This window comes from Vombatus ursinus, unplaced genomic scaffold (genome assembly GCF_900497805.2).
Source record: "Vombatus ursinus unplaced genomic scaffold, bare-nosed wombat genome assembly UNPS02014832.1, whole genome shotgun sequence".
In the NCBI taxonomy this organism is placed as follows: domain Eukaryota; kingdom Metazoa; phylum Chordata; class Mammalia; order Diprotodontia; family Vombatidae; genus Vombatus; species Vombatus ursinus.
Window position 1 is genome coordinate 19,218,186 of NW_020954610.1, and position 23,636 is coordinate 19,241,821.

The 23,636-nt window shown below is 39.2% G+C and overlaps 1 protein-coding gene across 7 annotated transcripts in view; it reads left to right on the plus strand.

Annotated features, from left to right (window-relative positions):
* The first annotated feature begins 761 nt into the window (after nucleotides 1–761).
* Nucleotides 762–23,636, plus strand: part of LOC114025739 (zinc finger protein 184-like) — a 48,866-nt gene continuing 25,991 nt past the window's right edge. For 2 of the 7 annotated variants that reach the window (XR_003567066.1, XM_027839222.1), the window contains exons 1-3: nucleotides 17,850–18,372; nucleotides 18,863–19,358; nucleotides 23,509–23,597. Coding sequence is in view for 6 of the 7 variants with exons in the window: in XM_027839222.1 (XP_027695023.1) it covers nucleotides 18,301–18,372; nucleotides 18,863–19,358; nucleotides 23,509–23,597 (657 nt within the window). In the remaining variant the exon portion in view is untranslated. Of the gene's footprint in view, nucleotides 932–17,817; nucleotides 18,574–18,862; nucleotides 19,359–23,508; nucleotides 23,598–23,636 lie in introns of those variants that run through there. The other 5 variants (XM_027839227.1, XM_027839226.1, XM_027839225.1 and 2 more) reach the window with 5 other exon arrangements.

Here is a 23,636-nt window from a genome sequence, read left to right on the forward strand (position 1 = left end):
ACTTGAGGCCCTAGAGGGCCACCTGTGGCCTCGGGGCTGCAGGTTCCCCACCCCTGGGCCTCTAGGCAACTCCTCAATACCACAAACTACAGAGAAGATGTCCCCTTGCATTGGCTGAGGGAACTTACTGATAGGATTACGAGGCATGTGACCCTGCACTGGATCCAATGTAGGGTCCTAGATTGAGAGCATCACAGGCCCAGTCCCTAACCCAAACGGCCACAGATTTAAAGTTGGAAAAGACCCTATTCCTTCTCCTTCTCCCACCAATGCATTTTACAGATGCGCAAACTGAGAATAGAAGTTAAATGTCGTGCCCAGGATTACACAGCTGGTAAGTGTCTGAGATAGGATTTGAACTCAGGTCTTCCTGCCAAGCATAGGGTTCTATCACAGCACCACCAAGCTGCTTACTCTGCGCCCCCACAAAATACAGTAGCATTTCGAAATAAATTCTAGGCTTCAAATTCCCGACGGATGAGAGGAGGAAAGGCCCACTTGTCACTCAAGCTCCTGAGACAGGAAATCTGCCTCCTTCTAACCCACATGGATGCCGGTCCCTCATCTGGGCAGGGAACTCTCCCGTCTCTCCCGCCTTTCCCTCCCCTACCTCCCCTACTCCTGCTCTCTCTTCTCCCTCTAGTTCTCGGTCCGTGTCGCCTCCTCCTCAGGTCAGTAGGGCACGGCGCGATCTCAGGTGGAGACGGAGGCGACCAACCTACGGCGAGCAGGTGAGGACAAAAGTGCGCAAAGCACAAGCTGCCTCGACTGTGAGCGGCTGCGGCTCCATGGGCTCCAGACGAACTTCCCGTCGCTCCTCCAGCAGCCAGGGCAAACAGGAAACACACAAACACAACGTGCGTGGAGTCGAGGAACGAGGGCGGACGCCTGGGTCACCGGTAGCTGTGGGTTTGGTCGGTCTAACATAACGGTAAGACCGACCCCACCTTCAAATCCGTACTGTTAAAACATGGGCACCAGGGGTTGCTAACTGCCTGAGCGCAGCCTGTCGTAACTACGATTCCCAGAATCCTTCGGGTACCGTTTCTGAAGGTTGGGGGAGTGGAAAGAGTTCCGGGCGGAGTTGGGATTCAGAGAATCTGAGTGCCAGTCTGTGTTGTTAGAAGCCCTTGATTTTCAGAAATTCTTTGTGTAGATTAAGGAATAAAAAGGTAAGTGGAGAGGATAAGGAAGGGATTCGTAGAAGAAGTGCAGACTAGGGAGCCAGAGGTCAGAGAGATAGGGTAAAAAGAGAGGGAGAGAAGGATAAACAGTGAAGAAAAATAGGATGGAGGGAAAGGAAATGTACAACTAGTAATTACAACTTTGAATGTGAATCTGATGGACGGAAATGCATAGTAGAATGGATTAAAAAATAGAACCTGACAATATGTTGTTCAAAAGAAACACATTTGAAAATGAAAGATGCAAGGGGCAGCTAGGTGGCGCAGTGTATAGAGCACCGGCCCTGGATTCAGGAGGACCTGAGTTCAAATATGGCCTCAGATACATAACACTTACTAGTTGTGTGACCTTGGGCAAGTCACTTAACCCCATTGCCTAGCCCCCCCCCCCAAAAATAAGAAAATGAAAGATGCACATAGTGTAAAAATAAAGAGTTGGAGTAGAATTCATTATGCTTCAGTTGATGCAAAAAAAAAGTAGGGGTAGCAATCTGATTTCAGACAAAGTCAAAGCTACAATAGATTTAATTTAAAAAGACAGACAGGGAAACTATATTATGTTAAAAGGTACTATGATATTAATATTAATTAAGTTATATTAAAATTAAATCTATATGCACCAAATGCTATAGTATCCAAATTTTAAGAGGAAAAACTAAATTAATTAAAGGTGGAAATAGATAGCAAAACTATAATAATGAGGGATTTCAACCTTCCCCTTTCAGAACTAAATAAATCTAACAAAAAAAAAGTGAATAAGAAAGAAGCCAAGGAGATTAATAGAATCTTAGATAAGCTAGATATGATAAATATTGGAGAGAATCGAATGAGAATAGAAAGGAATACAACTTTTTTCTTAGTGGAAATGGTACCTATATAAAAATTGACCATATATTAGGGCATAAAAACTTTACAGGTAAACGCAAAAAAGCAGAAATATTAAATACATCCTATTCAGATCATAATGCGATAAAATATTTTACAAGGGATCATGAAAACATAGATTAAAATTAATTGGTGACTAAATAACCTAATCTTAAAGAGAGAGTAGGTTAAGGAACAAGTCATAGAAACAATTACAAATTTTATTAAAGAGAATGATAATAATGAGACAACATACCAAAATCTATGGGATGCAGCAAAAGCAGTAATCAGAGGAATAATTGTATCTCTAAATGCTTACATAAGTAAAATAGAGAAAGAACAGACCAATGAATTTGGTTTCCAATTAAAAAAAAAACCTAGAAAAAGAACAAATTTTAAATCTACAATTAAACCCCAAATTGGAAATCCTAAAAATTAAAAGTAAGATTAATAAAGTTGAATGTAAGAAAATCATTAAATTAATAAATAAAACTAGGAGTTGGTTTTGTGAAAAAAAAAAACAACAATAAAATAGATAAACCATTGGTTAATATGATTTTAAAAGATAGAGAAGAAAACCAAACACTAGTATCAAAAATGAAAAGATTGAATATACCACTAATAAAGATGAAATCAAAGCATTTATTGAGAGTTATTTTGCCCAATTACATGCCAATAAATTTAAGTGAAATGGAAGAATACTTACAATAATGTAAGCTGCCTAGATTAACAGAAGAGAAAATGGAATATTTGAATAAATCTATTTTAGAAAAAGAAATTAAACAGACCATAAATGAGCTTCCTAAGAAAAAAGCATCAAGACCAGATGGATTTACAAGTGAATTTTACCAAACATTTAAAGGTCAAATAATTCCAATATTAAATAAATTATTTGGAATAATAGACAAAGGAGTCCTACCAAACTCCTTTTATGAAATTCCTAAACTCCTAAACCAGGAAGAGCAAAAACAGAGAAAGAAATTTATAGACCGATTTTTATTAAACGAATATGGATGCAAAAATTCTAAATAAAATATTAGCTAGGAGACTACAACAATGTATCACAAAGATTATACATTGTGACCAAGTAGGATTTATACTAGGAATGTAGGGATGGTATAATATAAGGAAGACTATTAACATAATTAATTATATCAACAAAAGTAACAAAATCATATGATTATATCAATAGATATAGAAAAAGCATTTGACAAAATACGACACTCATTCCTATTAAAAACACTTGAAAGCAAAGGTATAAATGGATTTCTCCTTACAATGATAAGAAGCATCTACCTAACACCATCAGCAAGTATTGTTTGTAATGGGGATAAGCTGGAAGACTTCCCAGTAAGATCAGGAGTGAAATAAAGATGCCCATTATCACCAGTATTATTCAGTATTGTATTAGAAATGCTAACAATAGCAATAAGAGAAGAAAAAGGATTTGAAGGAATCAGAATGGGCAATGAGGCAATAAAACTATCTATTTTTGCAGATGATATGATGTTATACTTGGAGAATCCTAGAGATTCAACTAAAAAGCTAGTTTAAACAATAATTTTAGCAAAGTAGCAAGGATACAAAATAAACCCCCATAAATTATCAGCATTTCTATATGTCACCAACAAAACCTCGGAAGAAGAGATAGTAAGATGTACCCCATTTAAAAAAACCATAGACAGCATAAAATACCTGGGAGTATATCTGCCAAGACAAACCCAGGAACATAAGCATAATTATAAAATATTTCTTTTACATTTAAATAAAGTCAGATTTAAATAATTGGAGAAATATTAACTCTTCATGGGTGGGCAGGGCCAATATAATAAAAATTTCAATTCTACCTAATCTACTTAGTGCCATCCCAATTAAATTACCAAAAAATTATTTTATTGAGCTTGAAAAAATAATAATAAAATTCATTTGGAAGAACAAAAGGTCAAGAATATCAAAGGAATTAATGAAAAAATGTAAAGGAAGGAGGTCTAGTAGTAGCAGATCTTAAACTGTATTATAAGGCAGTAATTATCAAAACTATCTGGTACTGGCTAAGAAATAGAAAAGTGGATCAGTGTAACAGAGTAGGCATACACTACATAGTAGTAAATGATTATAGCAACCTTATGTTTGACAAATGTAGAGATTTAAACTTTTTGAGATAAGAATTTACTATTTAGTAAAAATTTTTTGGCAAAACTGGAAAGCAGTCTGGCAGAAACTAGGTATTGACCAATATCTTATACTGTTTACCAAAATCAGGTCAAACTGGGTACCTAGATATAAAGGGAGATATCATAAGTAAATTAGAAGAACATGGAATACATTACCTAGCAGACTTAGATAGGAGAAGAATTTATGAAGAAAGAAGAGAGAGCACTGTGAGAAATGAAACAGATAATTTTGATTATATTAAATTAAAAAGGGGTCGTACAAATAAAACCAATGTAGCTGAGATTAGAAGGAAAGCAGAAAATTGGGGAAAATTTTTTTATAGATAGGTAAAGGCCTCATATCTCAAACATATAGAGAAATGAGTCAAATTTTTATGAATATGAGTCATTCCCCAATTGAGAAATAGTCAAAGGATACGAACAGGCAGTTTTTGGATAAAGAAATCAAAGCTATATATAGTCATATAAGAAATGCTCTAAGTCATTATTGATTAGAGGAATGCAAATTAAGACAACTTTGAGGTATCATCTCATACCTATTAGATTAGCTAAAATGATAGAAGAAAATGACAAATGTTGGAGGGGATGTGGAAAAAACTGGAACACTAATACACTGTTAGTGAAACTATGAACGGATTCAGTCACTTTGGAGAGCAATCTGGAATTATGCGGAAGAATTATAAAATTGTGTATGCCCTTTGACCCGTAGTATTAGATCTATTTCCCAAGGTGATCAGGGAAAAAGGAAAAGAACCTATATGTTCTGAAATATTTATAGCAGCTCTCTTTGTGGTAGCAAAGAACTGGAAGTTTGAGGGGATGCCCATCCATTAGGGAATGGCTAAATAAGGTGTGGCATATGGTTGTGGTGGAATACTACTGTGCTATAAGAAATGATGCGCAGGTTGATTTTTTAAATATTTATTTATTTATTTACTTTTAGTTTTCAACATTTACTTCCATAAGATTTTGAGTTCCAAATTTTCTCCCCATCTGTCCCCTCCATGCATCCCAAGACAGCATGCAATTTGATATAGGTTCTACATATACATTCATATTGAACCTATTTTCACATTAGTCATGTTGTAAAGAAGAATTAGAACCAATGGGAGAAATCACAAGAAAGAAGGAACAAACAAAAAAAAGAAAGAAAAAAGAGAGCAAATAATATGCTTTGATCTACTTTCAGACTCCATAGTTCTTTTTCTGAATGTGGACAGCATTTTCCATCATTTGTCGTTTGGAGTTGTCTTGGATCCTTGCATTGCTAAGAAGAGATGAGTCTATCAAAGTTATTCATTGCACATTGTGGCTGTTACTGTGTACAATGTTCTCCTGGTTCAAGCAGGTTGATTTTTTTGTTTTGTTTTGTTTTGTTTTTTGGCGAGACGATTGGGGTTAAGTGACTTGCCCAGGGTTACACAGCTAGTGAGTATCATGTGTCTGAGGTCACATTTGAACTCAGGACCTCCTGACTCCAGGGCTGATGTTCTATCCACTGTGCCACCTAGCTGCCCTAAGCAGGTTGATTTTTTAAAAACATGGAAAGAAATGCATGAAATAATGATGAGTGAATTGAGCAGAACCAGGAGAACATTGGATACAGTAACAGCAGCTATAAACAAGCTATTCTGAGTATTATAAATATTCAAATCAACTACAAAGTACCTATGAAGGAAAATACTCTCCACCTCTAGGCAAAGAACTGATAAAAAGACTTAAGCATAGTATAATTTTATATTGTGTATATATATATATATTATACATACACACATACATATATACTGTGTGTGTTTGTGTGTGTGAAATGGTGGCCTTCTGTAGTGCAGGGTGGGGAGGAAAGGAGAGAGGAGAGGAGATGGCTTGGATCTTAAAATGTAACTAAAAAAATAAATTTAAAAATTTTTTGAAAAACACTGAAAGAAAGTGTTGTGTGTTGTTTTCAGAAAGGAGAATGAGGAAAGAAGAAAAAGCCTCCTTCTCTCTTGCATGATATTAACCTGGATTTAGGGAGCCTACTCCAGAAAGGAAAAGTAGTGGCAGTGAAAAACCAGAAAGAAGCACTAACAGTCCATTTTTTTGGAACTAGTTGGTGAAAAAGACTGGGGTCATGGACAGCATTAGACCCCAATATTTGGAGTCACAGTGGCTGACTCAACCTGCCTAATAACATCATTGGTTTGCCCATAGTGATTAATTCCAAGTGGATCAGAACAAGAATTAGAGAGGTTTAAGACACGTTTATGTCGTCCTTCTGGACTACTCCTCCAACTCTGGGCTACTCACCCAACTTCATATCTGCACTTAGTGCCCTGGAGAGAGGGGGCGGGGAAGATAACTTTCAGGTTCTTAAAGTAACACCGTGGAGCTGAGCTCCTAACACTACATTTTAGGAGCCCCTACTAATGTGCTTCTCATTAACAATCAGCCAGTAGACACAATTAGAATTTAGCATACTACTACTAATATGGCCAAGTAAATATGGTAGCTTATAAAACATTTCCCCTAAACCTAGGGTGCACTGCCCCAAAAATATACACAGCATCTGTGGGAAGAGTGGACTCAGATTTAGAGTACAATGGTAGTGGAGTGCCCATATAGAGAACACATGTGGCCACAGCAACTCACAACTTCTGGTACTGTAGGGCTTGGAAATCCCCTTTTCATAGAGTCCTCATGAACTTCCCCCTGGTAGTGTGACAGCTTTATCAGATTGGTTCTCAGAGTCTTATTTCTTGATTTCATAGCTGGTTCTCTTCTCCCTAAGGCTACTGTCTATCTGGAGGGGAGATGGAACAAGAAGAACCACCTATCATAATAATAGTTCAAATTTTTATGTTGCTTTAAAATTCGTATAGTACTTTGCATACATTATATCATTGGATCCTCAAAACAACTTTGTGAGGCAGATAACTCTAAGTATTATTATTTACGTTTTTAATTGCTAACTTAAAGATAATCAATAAACACAAACATTCCAAGATACTCAGGACAGCAAAGAAAGTTTTATATGTATAATAGCCCTTCTGGTAAGACTTGGACTTGCTGTCTCGTGAGGAGACCTAACTCACTAAAGTCCTTGAGATTTGCATTTCTTCCCAGCTCAGGAAGAGAGGAAGCTAATGCAAGGTTTTACTACTGTGGCTACAAATGGAGTTGTAAGGGTTTCTTTGTCTTGTGTGGTTCCCAGAGCTGTTGCAAGCCCTCACACTGTGAACAGAAGAACATAAGGATATGCAAAGGGCAGGATCCATCACAAGTGTTTATGAGAAATAAGATTGGATCTGTCATATGCAATTATTAATAGAATTTAAGAATATACTATATGACAGTGGAAGAGACTAAGGATCATAGTTCCTTCAGATTCAGATTCATCTGAGTAAGTGCTAGCAATAAAACAAACAAAAAAACAGTATTATACTTTGCTGCTTTAGCTTTTGTCTCTTTAGGCTCCTCTAGAGGCCTAGATTGGAGGAGATGAATTGATAATGTTACCACTATTGCTAGTGCTACTGCCGTCCACGTAGAGGAAAGGGAGGAAAGAAGGGAAGGAAGAGGCAGAGCTTCCGCCTTTCTCCTCTCCTAAGAAAGAATAGCTTCTTTTCTTAGCTGGGAAGACATATAGCAGTCTCTAGTGCCTTAGGCTCCTTCGAAATGTAACCAGTCCAAGCTTGCCAGTACTTAAATATAAAACTATGAAAATACTTAAAATTGCTTTTAAAAAGAAACATATGTTGAGCATAGTGGCCCACACCTATAATCCCTGCAACTGGAAGAGACTGAGAATGATAAGGATCTTGAGTTCAGGATTTCCGAGCTATATTGGGTCTAAAGCACTAAATCTCACACTAATCTGGTAAGCCCCTAGGAGGAGAGAGGCACCAGGCTGCTGATTAGCTTTGGGACTTTCAGTGAATAGCTGTGGCACTTTCAACCTGGGAGACTTAGTCTTCCCCCCACCAAAAAAAAAAAAAAATCAAAATTTTAAACAAAGGATATGATAATCAATTAAGACGACTCCACATGTGGGTCTTTATCAGAATGAAAGCTCCTTGAGTGTAAGTACTGTTTTTGTCTCTTCTTGGTCTAGGAGATAGTGGACTCTTGTCTCCTGGTTCCTGGTTCTCTTGTTCAAAGTTTAATAGTCTATACACATGTGTATCTTTCTATTTTTCTGCTACACAATCACTGTAGGTTGTGTATATGGGCTACTGACGTCTGTGATGATGCCATTTACCAGCAGGTCTTTAATGTGATCTTTGAGGTAATCTATTACAGATAAAGTAATAAGAGCCTTCCTAGAAAGGTTGGGAGTCAGTGAGTTGGATTCTGTGGGTTGCTCCCTGGGCACATCCCACTCATGCAATGGGAACACACCTGTTCTCTTGTTGAGCTTCTGCCTGAACTCCTTTTCTCCTTCTAGTCACCAGAATCTTGGGAGTCACCTAAATCAACTTTCTCAGGCTCTCCCTCTGAGGTTTGCTTCTCCCTCTTCTATAAATCTCTGGATAGGCTGCCTGGATGGTCAAAATATGCACTTATTAGAGCCCAGCTTGTTTGTAGTATCCTGCTAGTATCTCAATAGGCTGCAATTGGTTCCAATTAGTGATGACACTCCATTGATAGATGGTGGACCTAGAGATACTAGAGCCAAGGTATCCACTGCTCATTTGACACCAGCAACTTTTGGGGAGAAATTTCAAGCTCACTTATCCCTTCAAGTCCACCCATTCAAAAGCTATAAAGATATTTTTCTCATGTCTCCTGACTGGAATGAATGGAATAGTATGCTGATAATAAGGCATACTACCCACCTTCTAACTGAAAGTTGATAGACTAAAGATGTAAAATGAGACATGCATTTTTGGACATCGCCAGTGAGGGAATTGTTTTTGTTTGGCTCTGCATATTTGTTACAAGGGTTTTGATTTCCTTTTGATTTGCAAGGTAGGGATGGAAAAGATAGGAAGGAGAGGGGGGCTAGGGACAGAGATACCAAAAAAAATGAGAAAAAAACAGAAGGAAGCATGGAAGGACAAGTGAGACAATTTGGAAAGTTACATGTAAAATGTATTATGTACTTAAAAAGAAAAGCAAGCTCTAGCTAATAGAGATTCATAGCTTCATGTATAATTCTCTCCTTCTGTTCTACTATGTATAGGAATTCTCATTTTGTTTCATTAAATGTGTCTGAATTTGTTAAATTCAGAATTTAAGAAATTGAATTTCCAAAAAAATGACTGGGACACAGTTGTCACTTATGCTTCACTTTCTAAGACAGAATTGAAGTCTACATTCTCTGTCTGTGCCATTACTTCAGTGAAGCGTTCTATGAGAACAGATGAGAAAGAAGGCAAGAAGGAAAGAAGGGAGGGAGGAAGGAAGGAAGGAAGAAGGAGGGAGGGAGGGAAGGAAAGAAAGAAGGAAAAAGGTATTTGTTAAATGCTTACCTGATACATATATCAGGCAATGGGGATACAAATACACGCAACCAAGACAGTGCCTATCCTCAAAGAGCTTGCTACATTCCATTAAGGGAACACAGCACAGTTAAAATTGGAAAGCAAGCAGGATGGAATTTGGAGGTGGCTGGGCTAAGGTTAAAGTTTACCTATCAGAACCCAGAATCTCAGAGAGGGAATCATTCAGGACCCGAAGCCAAGGGTGATGTGTCCATTAAAAACCCTAAGAAAGTCAGGTGGGAGAGTAAAAGGTGTCTGCATTCTGTGATACCTTAAATCAAAGGAAATCATCCCTGGGAGGTTAAAGTGAATGACAGTATCCCATGGCTTAAACAACAAACTTCTTATGGCTTTCTTCCATCTAGAATGGAAGGAGAGGCCAGAGTCACTGCCAACAACTATCCCAGGTCTAAGGAAATTTGTGGGAAATAGATATTATGAAGGTGAGTTTGGTTAATGCAGGAGAGTAGCCAAGGTCATTTGGGAAGGATCCAGGTAACCTGAGTTTAAAATTCTAAAGATATTTACAGAGGACTGAATATAAGACTTTCAGAACAGAGTGGAATCCTCTCCTGAAATTCTCCATGTAGAGACAGCTAGATAATATAATAGATAGCACCAGAGTCCTGGAGTTAGGAAAGCCCGAGTTTGAATCCTGCCTCACATACTTACTAGCTATATGACCCAGGGAACAAGTTCCTTAACTTCTGTCTACCTCATTTTCCTCATCTGTAAAATGGGGATAATAATAGAGCCATTGTGAGAATCAAATAGGATAATACATGGAAAGAGAAAAGATTGTAAAGCCTCAACTGCTATATAAATTTTAGTTATTATTACTTCACATCTGGGAGGTACACAGAGCAACCTACTGCTGGAAAAGGATGCACAATGAACCATACTACCTACTTCCTGGCAAATAGATGATGAATATGCAGATTGTGATGTATATATTTGGATGTGGCGTATGTGTGGTTGCAATTATTGTTTTGCATGATGAGGTTTGTTTGATGCAGGAGAGGTTTTTTTTTTAATTTGGGGAAGGTTTAGGGGTAAAAGGCAGGGTGAACGATAAAGTTGAAAGATTAAAAAAACAGAAGAGAACAGAGGGTGGTGAGTACATAAATGAGCAAAACTGGTTTGCAACTAAAATGATGAGTGTATTATGTGCTTTAAAAAAAGAGGCAAGCTGTTCATAGAAGAGATTCTCAAATGTATAATATATGTGCCCACATGGGTTGTCTAAATATATAGATATGGGTTATGGGTGGCATGAATAGATATGACCGGGTCTGTTCCACCTTTGTGGACAGAAGGAACACTGAGGCCCAAGCTCACAACAGTACGTTAGTTGGAAGAGAAGGGCAAGCAGACCCCAGATTGTTGCTAAGGCTAAGTATTCTTTCCTCCATTTTCTAAAAGGGGCATAGGGCTAGAGAAGATAGATAACCATATCCATCTTTCCCTTCAAATAATGGTAGTCTAAGAAATGATTAGTTCAGAACAAAAGCTGCTTCCTTAATTCTCTCAAGAGGGAGGTGGGTTATATTCAACGACTTACCACCTTCTCACCAAATGATGGCTACCCAAAATAGCAAATATTGAGTTAACCCATTTATCCAAGCAAAACAGCAAATAGCAATTGGAGAAAAAATTCAAATTATTTACCAAAGAATCCAAAGAATGAATGAACCCTTCATCTGGGAGTGAGATAAGTCTTAGCTAAAACTGGGAGAAGGAGAACAGTCTTACCGAGATAAAGTCTATTTTCTGCAGCATCTGAAATTTCTAGCAAGTACAGGGACAAAATGGGGCCAGCTTCCTATGCATATCCTTCATTGCAAAGTCAGTCTTTCCCTGTCTCAATTGGCTCTTTGAATTGTCCCCTGTCCATGCATAACTTCTGAAAATTGTGTGAAAACAACTCAGTAAGTCGCTTATGTGTGTATTTGGTGCTGGTCTCAGTTTTCTCTCTACCAATCAGGAGTCACATCTCTTTCTACATATACTGCAATATTCAAACCATCCCAGGCTTGGGAGGGCGGGAACTGGGGTTACATTTGCAATCCCTTTTTTTCTGTTCTTCCTTGGATATAGAAATGCTCTTGTTAATTGGTGTTTGGTAAATACAGAATAAAATAAATAAATACAAACAAATTACTGCTGAAATCTCAGAAGAAGCTGTCTGATAAGTATAATGCAACATAATAGAGCTGAGGAACCCTCCTCCAACAGATAAGAAGTAGTGGCTCCTGAAGAATTTGGGACATAGCTTCAACAGGATTTGATACTCCAACCTCAGAGGGAGAGCATCACTGAACTAATTACTCCTTTTCGGAAAAGACTAATTGGCCAGTGAGCCTCTTTCACTCTATGTTCCCCTGCTAATCCTACAAAGTTGTGAGTAGGCAGTGTGGCATAATGCAAAGGGCCCTGGATTTTTAAACTCACAGGACCTGTGTTTAAATCCCAACTCTGTCTTTTGGTAGCTGTGTGACTTTAGGAAATCACTTATCCCAATTTATTATGTGGCAGGCAATATGCTACATTTATTACATTCATTACATCTTCATGGATGTAACTTCAAATAAATTTTTCTGTAACTTAGACTCAAGTAGATAAAGTGTTGGATTCGAAGTCATGAAGATTCGAGTTAGAATCTTGCTGTGGACTCTTGCTAGTTGTGGTCCTTAATGCAAGTCACTTAATCTCTTTTGGAATCAGTTTTTTCATCTACTAAATGGGATAATAATAACACCTACCTTGGAGGGTTGTAAAGATCAAATGAAATAGTATCTGTAAAGTTCTTTGCAAACCTTAAAGTAATATACAAACGTTGGACATAGGGACAGGACCTAGTATTTCACTGGGAACTCCTAGGTGAAGAAACTCCTTCCATCATTACAAATTGGCACCCCCTCTGCAACATAAACTCTTAAAGAATCAGTTAGTCAACAAGCATTTATTAAACACTTACTATGTGCCAGTCACTGGGGATAAAGACAGAAACATGATGCCTGACCTCAGGAAGGTCACTTTCTAATGAGGAACACAAGTCAATGACTATGTACATACAAGATATATAAGGTATAAATGGAAGGTAACTTAAGAAGAAAGAGACTAGGGGAGAGGAGAACCTAGAAAGGCCTATTGTAGAAATTGAAAATTGAAGCCAGGGAAGGTAGGCATCAAAGACGAAGAGGGAAAACATTATAGGCCTGTGCAAATGCACCAGAGGGAAGTGAAGTGTCTTGTGTGAGGAATATAGTAAATAGGCCAGGGTACATGGATTAGTGTGAACAGAGGGAAGGTGCTTAAAGGAGAGGTATCTGACAGGCAGCCTGGTAGACCAAATGTAGTCCACAACATTCCTGGCCCAAACCAGATTAAGATGTAATTAGGAAATATTTTTTAAAAATATATAATAAAATATAAGATTATAAGACATTTTTAAAACTAAGTCAGTATGTGGCCTACAGGGATCCTTACATAAGGATTATTGGCCTTTGGTTTCTATTTGAGTGTGTTAGCACTAGCCTAGAATACCAAGATGTTATAAGATTTATCCAGGACCACACAACTAGAATCTGTCAGAAACAGAACATGAACTCAGGTCTTCCAGGTTACAACTCCAGCATTTTCTTCATTAAACCAAGCTGCCTTTAACTATATAAATGGTAACTGTTATTATTGAAACTTCAAATCAAGTTTCACTGTGTGGGACATGGAGCAATGAGAACTGGTATTATTATTTTTAGAGAAAAATAATATTAGGAAGATTCAATCAATGAGGGGGAAAGTCAGAGCAACACATCAGTAGCATATCCCGGTGACTGGATTGGCAATGCCTGCAAAAGGAGGGCGGAACAGACCAGAAACTAGAGAAACAAAGGTGCCAATGTTCTGCAACCAAGTTCTTCTTGGGATGAGTTTAAAGATAGTAATAATGATAGCTAGCTTTATATATATAACCCTTTAGGGTTTGCAAAACACTACAAATATTGTATCATTTTATCTTAACAAAAACCCTGGGAGGTAGATGCTACTATTATCCCCATTTTGCAGAAAAGGAAATCAAAGCAGATAGCCCAGCATCACACAGCTAGTAGGTGTCTAAGGTTGGATTCGAATTCAGGTCTTTCTGAATCCAGGTCTAACTTTCCATCTACTGTGCCACTCTGCTTCCTACAAAATGGCACATACATACTATTGCCAAGGCATACATATTCCAAAATTTTCATGAATACCAGGTTCTCAGTGGCAAAGATATTCTTTGCAATAGTGCAGATGGCACCGTCTATGCTTATCCTATGCTATTCATGGTGGCACAGTAGATAGAGCAATGGACCTGGGGGTTAGGAAGATCTGAGTTTGGATTCAACCTCAGACATTTACTAGGTGTGTGACCCTGGGCAAGTCATTGTATCTATTTGTCTCTGTTTCCTCATCTGTAAAAAAAGGAATAATAATAGCACCTACCTCCCAGAGTCATTGCAAGGATGAAATGAGATTTTAGATAGATAGATAAATAGGTAGATATAGATATACACATATATGTGCATATATACATACACACATATATATAGCACTTAGCACAGTGCCTGCAGGCACTATTTAAATGATAGCTATTATTCTGTGTCTTTCAATAAGTCTTCTTTTCCATTTAATAGTATTTTATTTTGTTCAAATTACATGCAAAGATAGTTTTCAACATTGACTTTTACAAGATTTTGAGTTCCAAATTTTTTTCTCCCCACTCCCCAACACAGCTGCAATCTGTATAGGCTATACGTGTACAATCATATTAAACATGCTTCCACATTAGTCATGTTGGGAAAGAAGAATCAGAACAAAAGGGAAAAAGCAATGAGATAGAAAAAAAAGAGAGAAAATAATATGCTTCAATCTGCATTCATACTACATAGTTCTTTCTCTGGCCGTGGACAGCATTTTCCATGATGAATCCCTTGGAATTGTTTCAGATCATTGCATTGCTGAGAAGAGCTAAGTCTATCAGAGTTGGTCATAGCAAAATGTTGTTACAGTGTGCAATGTTCTGGTTTTGCTCACTTCACTCAGCATTGGTTCTGCTCATTATTTCTTATGGAACAATAGTATTCCATTACATTTATATACTACAACTTGTTCAGCCATTCCCCAGTTGATGGGCATTCCCTCAATTTCCAATTCTTGGCCACCACAAAAGGAACTACTATAAATATTTTTGTACATGTGGGCCGTTTTCCCTTTTTATGATCTCTTTGGGGTACAGACCTAGTAGTGGTATTGCTGGATCAAAGGGTAAGCACAGTTTTATAGCCCTTTGGGCATAGTTCCAAATTACTCTTCAGAATGGTTGGATCAGTTCACGTTTTCCTTTTCCATCATGTTAGCCCAATAAATCTTTTATAGAGGATCTACCCAATGCATTGGATGCTGTTTTCTTCTTTTACTATTCCATGGATAGCATTGTGGTAGTTATGTGTGATCTCTCATTGACTGAATGAGATCCACTTCTTTTCTGGTTATCCAGAGAAGTAGATGGAGTTATTTGGAGATGGCAGCAAGGTGATATAGGGTGAATAGAGTTCATCAGATAATTGGATTTTGTCTTGTATCCTTACACCTTGTGTTTTTGCACATTATCTCCCTATATTGTCTACCTCTTTCTACTAAAATGATTTAGCCTCATTTTCCTGGGGAAGTAGATTTATGGAGAAATGACAAGGTGAAAATGGGAGATCTAACTGTGCATAGTTATATTTCTGTATCTTTTCTCAGAAACAGGTCATTTAGCACAGCAATTAGCCCCAGGAGTTACCCAGAATAGCTACCAAAAAAAAGAATTTTTGTACAATATCTTTACACTGAAAAAGACAGAACAAAAACAGCTGATGGGGAGTTGCTAACCATGGTAATTAAGGAAAGAGAGCAAGAGAGTAACTAGTTGCCCAGATAAATTTCAGTCACCCAGCTCAGATGGACTACATCCAGGAATATGCTTGTAAATGTTTTAACAAGCAGTTCTCATTACATCTTTTTAAGTTTAATCTGTGTTGTTATTTTCTTTCTTTCTTTTTTTTTTTTCCTTATTTTCTTTATCTGTCATTTACTTAAGTCTAGACCAGGGATTGGCAATAGCCAGATCCAGTTGCTGCCAGTTTTTTACATGACCAAAGAACTAAAAATGGTTTTTACATTTTTAAATAAACTATTTTTAGAGAAAAAGAATATTAGGAAACTTCAAGTGATAATGGGAAAGTTAAAGCAACACATCAATGATATATCCCCCGGCTGGCTTGGCAATGGCTGGGAAAGGAGGGAAGAACAGAGCAGGGTAAAAGGAAGGTAATACTATCTTTTTAAACCACAGTATTTTTAAAACTCAGGTTATCAAAACAAATCAAAGATTTCCATCTTGTCTAATAGGTTTTATCCCAGCTGTTCTAAATCTGTTGGTAAGGGGATAATTACATTGTAATTTCATTAATCAGTCAACAAGCATTAAGTGCTTATCAAGCACTGTGCTAGATAAAAAGATAAAAATGAAACACTGCCTGCCCTCAGGGGAGTATTTTATATCTGACTGAAGAGCCAATACTCCTTATACCATGCTTCACAGTGGTTTGATATGATATAGTTTGTTTAGCTCTTCCTAAAACAATCAAACCTTTGTATTGTTTCTAATTTTTCCTTGAGATAGTGAGACAGGGAATAAGCATTTATATAGTAACTACAATATGCTAAACACTGTGTTACATGATTTATAAATATGTCATTTGATTCTCACAACACTGCAAGATAGGTAAATATTATCCCTATTTTACAGATGTGGAAACTGAAGCACACAGAGGTTAAGTGACTTGCCTAGGGTCACACAACTAAGTGTCTGAAGACAGATATGAACTCAGGTCTTTCTGACTCCAGACTCAGCAAACTATGGTTCCACTGTTGGAGCTGCCTCTGTTGGAGATAACCAATAATACTATATACATATTCCCTACAGACACTCTTTTTTTCCTTTTGAAAGGAAAGCGCACTTTATTTTTTTGGGTTTTTTTGCTAGCCAATGGGGTTAAGTGACTTGCCCAGGGTCACATGACTATTAAGTGTCAAGTGTCTGAGATCACATTTGAACTCAGGTCCCTCTGACTCCAGGGCCGATGCTCTATCCACTGCCACCCAGCTGCCCCCAAAAGTACACTTTAGAGTACATATAATTTAATGAAAAGTGCACTGAGCTGACACAGACAGGTTTGAAACCAGCTTTCACTCTTACTAGCTAACTTAGACACTAGAAAAAGTCATTTAGCTCCTCTGTGTCTTAGTTTCATCCTCTGTAAAAGGAGGAAGGATAATCATGCTTGCAGAACCTTCCTTTTGAACAGATTGTTAGAGATTTCTCATTCATTCATTCTCAATCAATCCACTGTACTAGATGCTGAGATTTAAAGACAGTAAGTGAAAATCTCTATTCACGAGGAACTAAAGGGAGAGGCAAAATAGGTTGAGTCAAGATTGAGAATGGCTTTAAAGCTAACTCCAGCAGTTTGAATTTTATAGAGTTTACTGAGGACAGGAGGGACACAGTCTGATACATCCTTAAAGGAAAATCCTTTTGTCAGCAATGGGGATGATGAGACCAGGAGGCCGGTAGGGAGCTGTCCTAATAATCTAACCTAGAGGTGAGAAACTAAAGCGTTAGTTGTGTGGAGTTTATCTGATGATCTGGGGTCCGTGAACTTTAAAAAAGGGGTAGGGGTTGGATAAATGAATTTCAGTGTAATTGATTTATTTTGTAATATTGTGTAGTTTATTTTAGGCATTCAAAAACATTATTCTGACGGGGACTAAAGCAGACTGCAAAAGGGTTCCATGACAATCACAAAAAGGCTCACAACTCATCTAGCCTAACTCATTTTTGCCGGAAAAAAAGAAAAAATGATGGCAGCTGCTGCTAAGAGTAGGAGCCGGCACCCACAACTGGGAACTGACACTGAAAAGAAAGTCTTCTGATTCCAAGCCCAGGGTTTTGGGTTCCCCCCCCCCCCCGGACTTCAGAGACGTTTGTGCCCGGAGGATTCTGGGAATCGTAGTTCCGGGCGAATCGGCTCGGGTCATTACCGTGGGTAGGGCGCGGATGCGCACGCAGCGCTGTTGTTCTGCTCGTAATTGTCGGTTCTGCCTGCGGCTGTTTGGTGTATGGTCGGTAACACTTTGAACTCTGATGGACACAAGCCCCAAGGTTTTTGGTGACCCAGATCCCCCTCCTCAACCCCTGATCTGCTGACGCCTTGCGGGTCCCTGGTCGGAGTGGTCGGCTTCTGTCGGCAGAAGAGCTTCTCCCGCAGGGGCCGAGTGTGGGCCTCGGGCCAGGGGGACCCCGGCGGCGTTGGACGAAAACTTCGTCTTGGGAAGAGTTTTGCCCCCACCTGCCTCCTGTACCGTCGTCTCGCCCTGGGTCTTCCTTTCGCGCCCCTGGGGCTCACCCGCAGACCCAGCTGGGCGGGCGGGAGCTGCTCCCTGCCTTGGAGAAGGGGCTGGGTGGAGAGACCGCGACGGTCCTCGACTAAGAGACACAGTCTCTGTCCTAGCGGAGTTTGCATCACAAGCAAAATGCATGCATTTTTCAGCTATGAGCAGCCTGGAGTGGTGGGAGAAGGAATCTCTTTGTGTGTTTGTCTGCATGTGTGTATTTCTATTAAAAAACAGCATAGTCTAGGATAAAGGGCACTGAGCCAGGAGAGATCTGAGTTCAAGTCCTGGGTTTCTGAGCCTGGTTGTGATAATTACTTGTACAGCTTCGGGTAAATCAGTTAACCCAACTCAGATCTCAGTTTCTTCATCTGCACAATGCGGATCATAAGACTTTTCCTAATTAGCCCACAGGTAGTTGTAAGGAAATGTGAATTTAAAATTGCTAAATTTAAGTATGTGTACATGTATATATGTGTGTGTTACTGTGAACAGTTGTGTATATCTGAAATGATGCTGTGACATTAACACCTTGCATAACAACAATATGCCGCTGTTGTCCACTACTCACTTTCTGGGCTATTTGTATGTCTACAATCTCTTAACAATCTCAGGATGCTGAAGTCAGATGGTGTGTGACTAAGAAATCTTGGTTCTTTCAGTTAACCATGATACATATATATGTGTGTATCTTTGTCCACAGCACCCCTCGAGAATGTATGCAGGTATCCAGTCTGAGGCTGAAGGGAACTGGCTCTCTTCTGGGAATTCGGATTTGAAGTCCATGGTGACAGTCCCAGGTGGAGAGATGCTGGCCCTGAATAACATGATGACCATCTCTTTGAACCCCCAAATCCTGGCAATGCATGAACAAGATAGGGATGAGTCAAGGGAACAGGTAACCACCCTAGGAAGAGAAAAATTTAACCTTGAGGCTTCTCGCCAGAGCTTCAGATGTTTTCCATACCCAGAGAAAGCTGGACCCCGGGAGGCTGTGAACCAGCTCTGGGAACTCTGCCTTCAGTGGCTGAGGCCAGAGATTCACACAAAGGAGCAGATCCTGGAGCTGCTGGTGCTGGAGCAATTCCTGACCATCTTACCCAGTGAGATCAGGATTTGGGTGAAGGCACAGCATCCAGAGAACATTGAGGAGGTGGTCACGTTGGTGGAGGATTTGACCCAAATGCTTGAGGAAGAAGGTGAGAGCTGCAGAAGGACAGAGGGAGAGAGCAAACTCTCTTCAGGGTGTGAAGGGAGGTCTCTAGAAGACACATATTACCTAGCATCTAGGGACTGGGAGTAAGAACCTTTTTAATCTCAAATTGATCCTCTTATCTTACGTTATCCAGCTGTGTCTGTTCTTTGTCTGTCCCTCCTCCCCTTCTCTCATCCTTCCCCTGCCTTCTTGCTACCTATTTGTGTAGCATCTGACTGTAAAATGGCAGAACATTCTTTATGGGCTATTTTTGTGGGAGTGGAAAGACAGAGAAAACAGTTAAATATTCATCTCTTTTGTAAATTTTTTTTTTTTAATTTTTAGGCAATCCCTGGGTTAGTGACTTGCCCAGGGTCACACAGCTAATAAGTGTCAAGTGTTTGGTCCGAGTTCGGATTTGAACTCAGGTCCTCCTGACTCCAGGGCCGGTGCTCTATTCACTGTGCCGCCTAGCTGCCCCTCTAAATTCTTACAGGGGTTCCCTCTAGAGTTTTACTTTTGAGTATCAATGAATCAGTAAGTAATTATGAATATTCTTCCTGTGTTCCTGGCCCAGTGGTAGGGCCTGGGAATACAGATACAAAAATGAGGCAATCCATATCCTCAAAGAATACACATTCTGCTTGGGGGAATCAACATGTTCACAGATAAGTAGATATAGGATAGCTACAAAAGAAATACAGAGTGATTTCAAGGCTGAGGAAGGATAATAATAACTACTAGAACAAAGGCTACTTGAAGGAAGTGGTGTTTGAGCTGAGCCTTGAAAGAAGATAGGATGGCTGTAGGAATTCCAAGAGGTAGAGGTGAGGATAGAGAATGTTTCAGGCACAGGGATAAAGAAACTGCCTGTACAAATGCACCGTGGTGGGAACTGGAATATCTTACATGGGGGAAACAGCCAGTAGCCCAGGTTGGCAGGAATGTAGAGTGTAGGAGGGGGAGTAATATGTAATCAGTCTGGAAGGTAGGCTGCAGCCAGATAGTGAAGGAAGGGCTTTACATGTTAAACAGAAGTTGATATGCTGAAGAATTACTGAAGTGTCTTGTTCAGGGGAGTGACATGGTTAGATCTGCCTTTTAGGAATATCAGTTTGGCAGTTTTATGGAGGTTAGATTGGAGAAGGAGAGTGGATGCAGGGGGGCCAATTAACAGGCTCTTGCAGTAATCCATAGAAGTGATATGGTCCTGAATTAGAGTTGTTGTGGAGAGAAGGGACAGATTTGAGAGGTGTTGAGAAGGCTGAGTCAACAAAACTTTTAAACTGACTGGATGGTAGGTGAGTGAGATTGATGTGTCAGAGATGACGCAGAATATGCCAACCTAGGTGATTTGAAGAATTGTGTTATCTCGCTAGATGTAGAAAATGTAGTAGATGTAGTAGATGTTAGTAGGAACAATTAGTTTGGGGGAAAGAAAAGTTAAGTTTTGAATATGTGGATTAGTTTTGAGGACCCTAAAGGCCATTCAAGGAGAGAAATCTTGGTGGCAGATGGAAATGTGAGACTGGAACTCAGCAGATAGGTGAGGGTTAGATATATATACATGGGAGTCATCTGCATGAAGATGGCAGTTGAATTCATGGGAGCTGATGAGATCACTGAGAGAATGGAAGAGGAGAGTGCCTGGATAGAGCCCTGTGATACACATACCTGCCTTAGATAGACATGGAGGATGATACTGCAAAAGAAATTGAGAAGAAATTGGTTAGATAGGTAAAATGAGAACTATAAAAGAGCAGTATTCCTAAAGGGAGCAGTGAACAGTGCTAATGCTGTGGTGAGGTCAAGGAGGCAGAGACCTGTGAAAAGGGCATTGAATTTAGCAATAAAAAGTTCATTAATGACTTTGGAGAGAATGGTTTCAATCAAGTAGTGAAGATGGAATACAGATTATAAGGCATTAAGAAGTAAGTGGAATGAGTGGGGGCAATGAATTTATACAGCTTTTTCTAGGAGTACAGCTTTGAAGGGGAGGTGAGATATAGGACAATAATTGGAGAGGGTGAAGTGAGAATTTTATAAGAGTAGGGGAGATTTGGACATGGTTATAGGAAGCAAGAAAAGATCCACTGGGTGAGGAGAGGTTGAAAATTAGAGTGTATTATCAAGGGGACAAATTCAAGAAGATAGATTCAAGAATACTAATAGAGGGGTTGTTGGCAAGGCAAACAGTCTTATCCTTTGAGACTAGAATAAAGGAAGAGAGAAAGGGAGATGTATGCTTTGAGATGATTTGAAGTGTGAAGTTGGGGGAGGAAAGGAGCTAGTGATAGTTAGCCTTAATCTTGTAGTTATAAGGCAAGATCCTCTGCTGAGAAGGAAGAGCACGGTTGGTGTGGGTGTATTGAAGAGTGGAGAGAATGTTTAGAATATCCTCTAGAGATTGGGATAGTAAAATGGGGAAGAGTTAAAGGATTGTTTTGCAACTAGGAAGGTCCAGTTGAGATTGTATAACATATTTTTATTGGACCTAATCAGGATGGTTGTTTGGCTTTTTCCAGTGACATACAAAAGCACCACAATAGGAGCTGAGAAAGTGGATAGAGCAGATAATCCAAAGCAGGAGTTTGGAAAAGACTCAATAGCAATAGGACATTGGGGCATGAGATTTAAGTTTCAAAGACAGTGAACTGGTTAACTAACTGGTTAACTGGCCAAGATTTTGAGGGGAAGAATATGGGGCCAGATTAGGGATAATGGCCTATAAAATCAGGGAGAAATAGAGTAACAGGAAGTTGTAGTCAAGGGAGAGAATAGGTTTAGGAAGCTAGAGAATAACACAGGCAGAGATGGAAAAACAGAAAGTTGTGATCCAAAAGAAGAATTTCAGAGTTATGGACTGGACAGGTTTCTACCTGTCTACAAATATTCTTATTTGTGGATAATGATGAAATCAAGGGTAGGACTATACCTATGTGTGGCTGAGGTGGAGTGACAGTATAAATTATGGGAGTTGTTGAGGTGGATGAATTTGAGAGAAAGGGCATCTGGGGACATCAACAAATCTAAATTGAAGTCATCAGCATAAAGAATGGAGATAGGAGGAACTCCTTCTGCCAGGTACTGAACTCTTTGAGAGAGAAAAAAAGAATTGGGGTGGGGCAGCTAGGTAGCCCAATGGATAGAGCCCTGGCCCTGGAGTCAGGAAGACCTGAGTTCAAATCCAGCTTCAGACACTTACTAGCTAGTTATGTGACCCGGGCAAGTCCCTTAACCCCCATTGCCTCCAAAATAATAATTAAAAAAAAAAAGAATGGGGGCCAATAAATAGTAGCTAACAAGATGGTTTGGGCTATCTAGACAGAGTAAATCTCAAAGGAAGAGATGTTACTGAGTGAGGATAGTAGGGAGAGTGCCTGGAAGTAGTAATGAGGAGCAAGAAGCAAGACCTCCTCAACCAGTACGTTAGTATGCAGGATGTTGAGGGAAGTGGGGTGAGGGGAGGAGAAAAGGTACATCCAGTACTAATGTGAATGACCAGAGATGCAAAATCTTCTGAGGAAGTCTAGATTTCTGTCATAGCTAGGTAGATGGAACATGACATGAAGAAGTTTAATATGAGGGACAATTCGTTAAAAGCAAAATTAGGCTTTTGGAGGGCACAGTGGAAAGGTTAGGTAGAGTGGTATAGGTACCTGGATAGAATATGACTTACATGGTTGTTTATGAGGGAGAGTAATGGCTAGGGCTCAGCATTAAACATTAAAGCATTCTGCTTTTTATCATTTACAAGCCCTGTGAGGTGAATAAGACATATAATTAGCCCACTTTTACACATAAGGAAGGGTTGCTCAGGGACACACAACAGAAAATATTATGATTTCTCAGGAAGTAATTTTCTAAAAGAAAGTCAGCAAATTGATTTATTCTGTATTCTTAGAGATAGTTCCTCATACATAGGGAAAAAGCTATGGCAGAAATATTGACTTTTACACTCCAGGTGGCACGTTAGATTAGGCATAGAATGATTAAACCAGGCTGTATTTCTGATGTTTGAATCTAGATTTTCTCCTTGGAAATGTGCTGTCACTATAGGGATATAAAATTAGGGCTCCAGGTGGCATTGCCATTTTTTCTGAATTTGTAAGAGCCTGGACACTGATCTTATTGTCATTCTTTCTTCTCCTTAGTTCCGAGTTCACAAGATTCCCCTCTTCTCCAAGAGGGGAGCACAGACAAGGAGGAAATATCGGCTGTGTTACCAATAGCCAGCTTTCAGGTGAGTTAAAATGTCCTTCTTTCATTTTCCTGTAGTGCC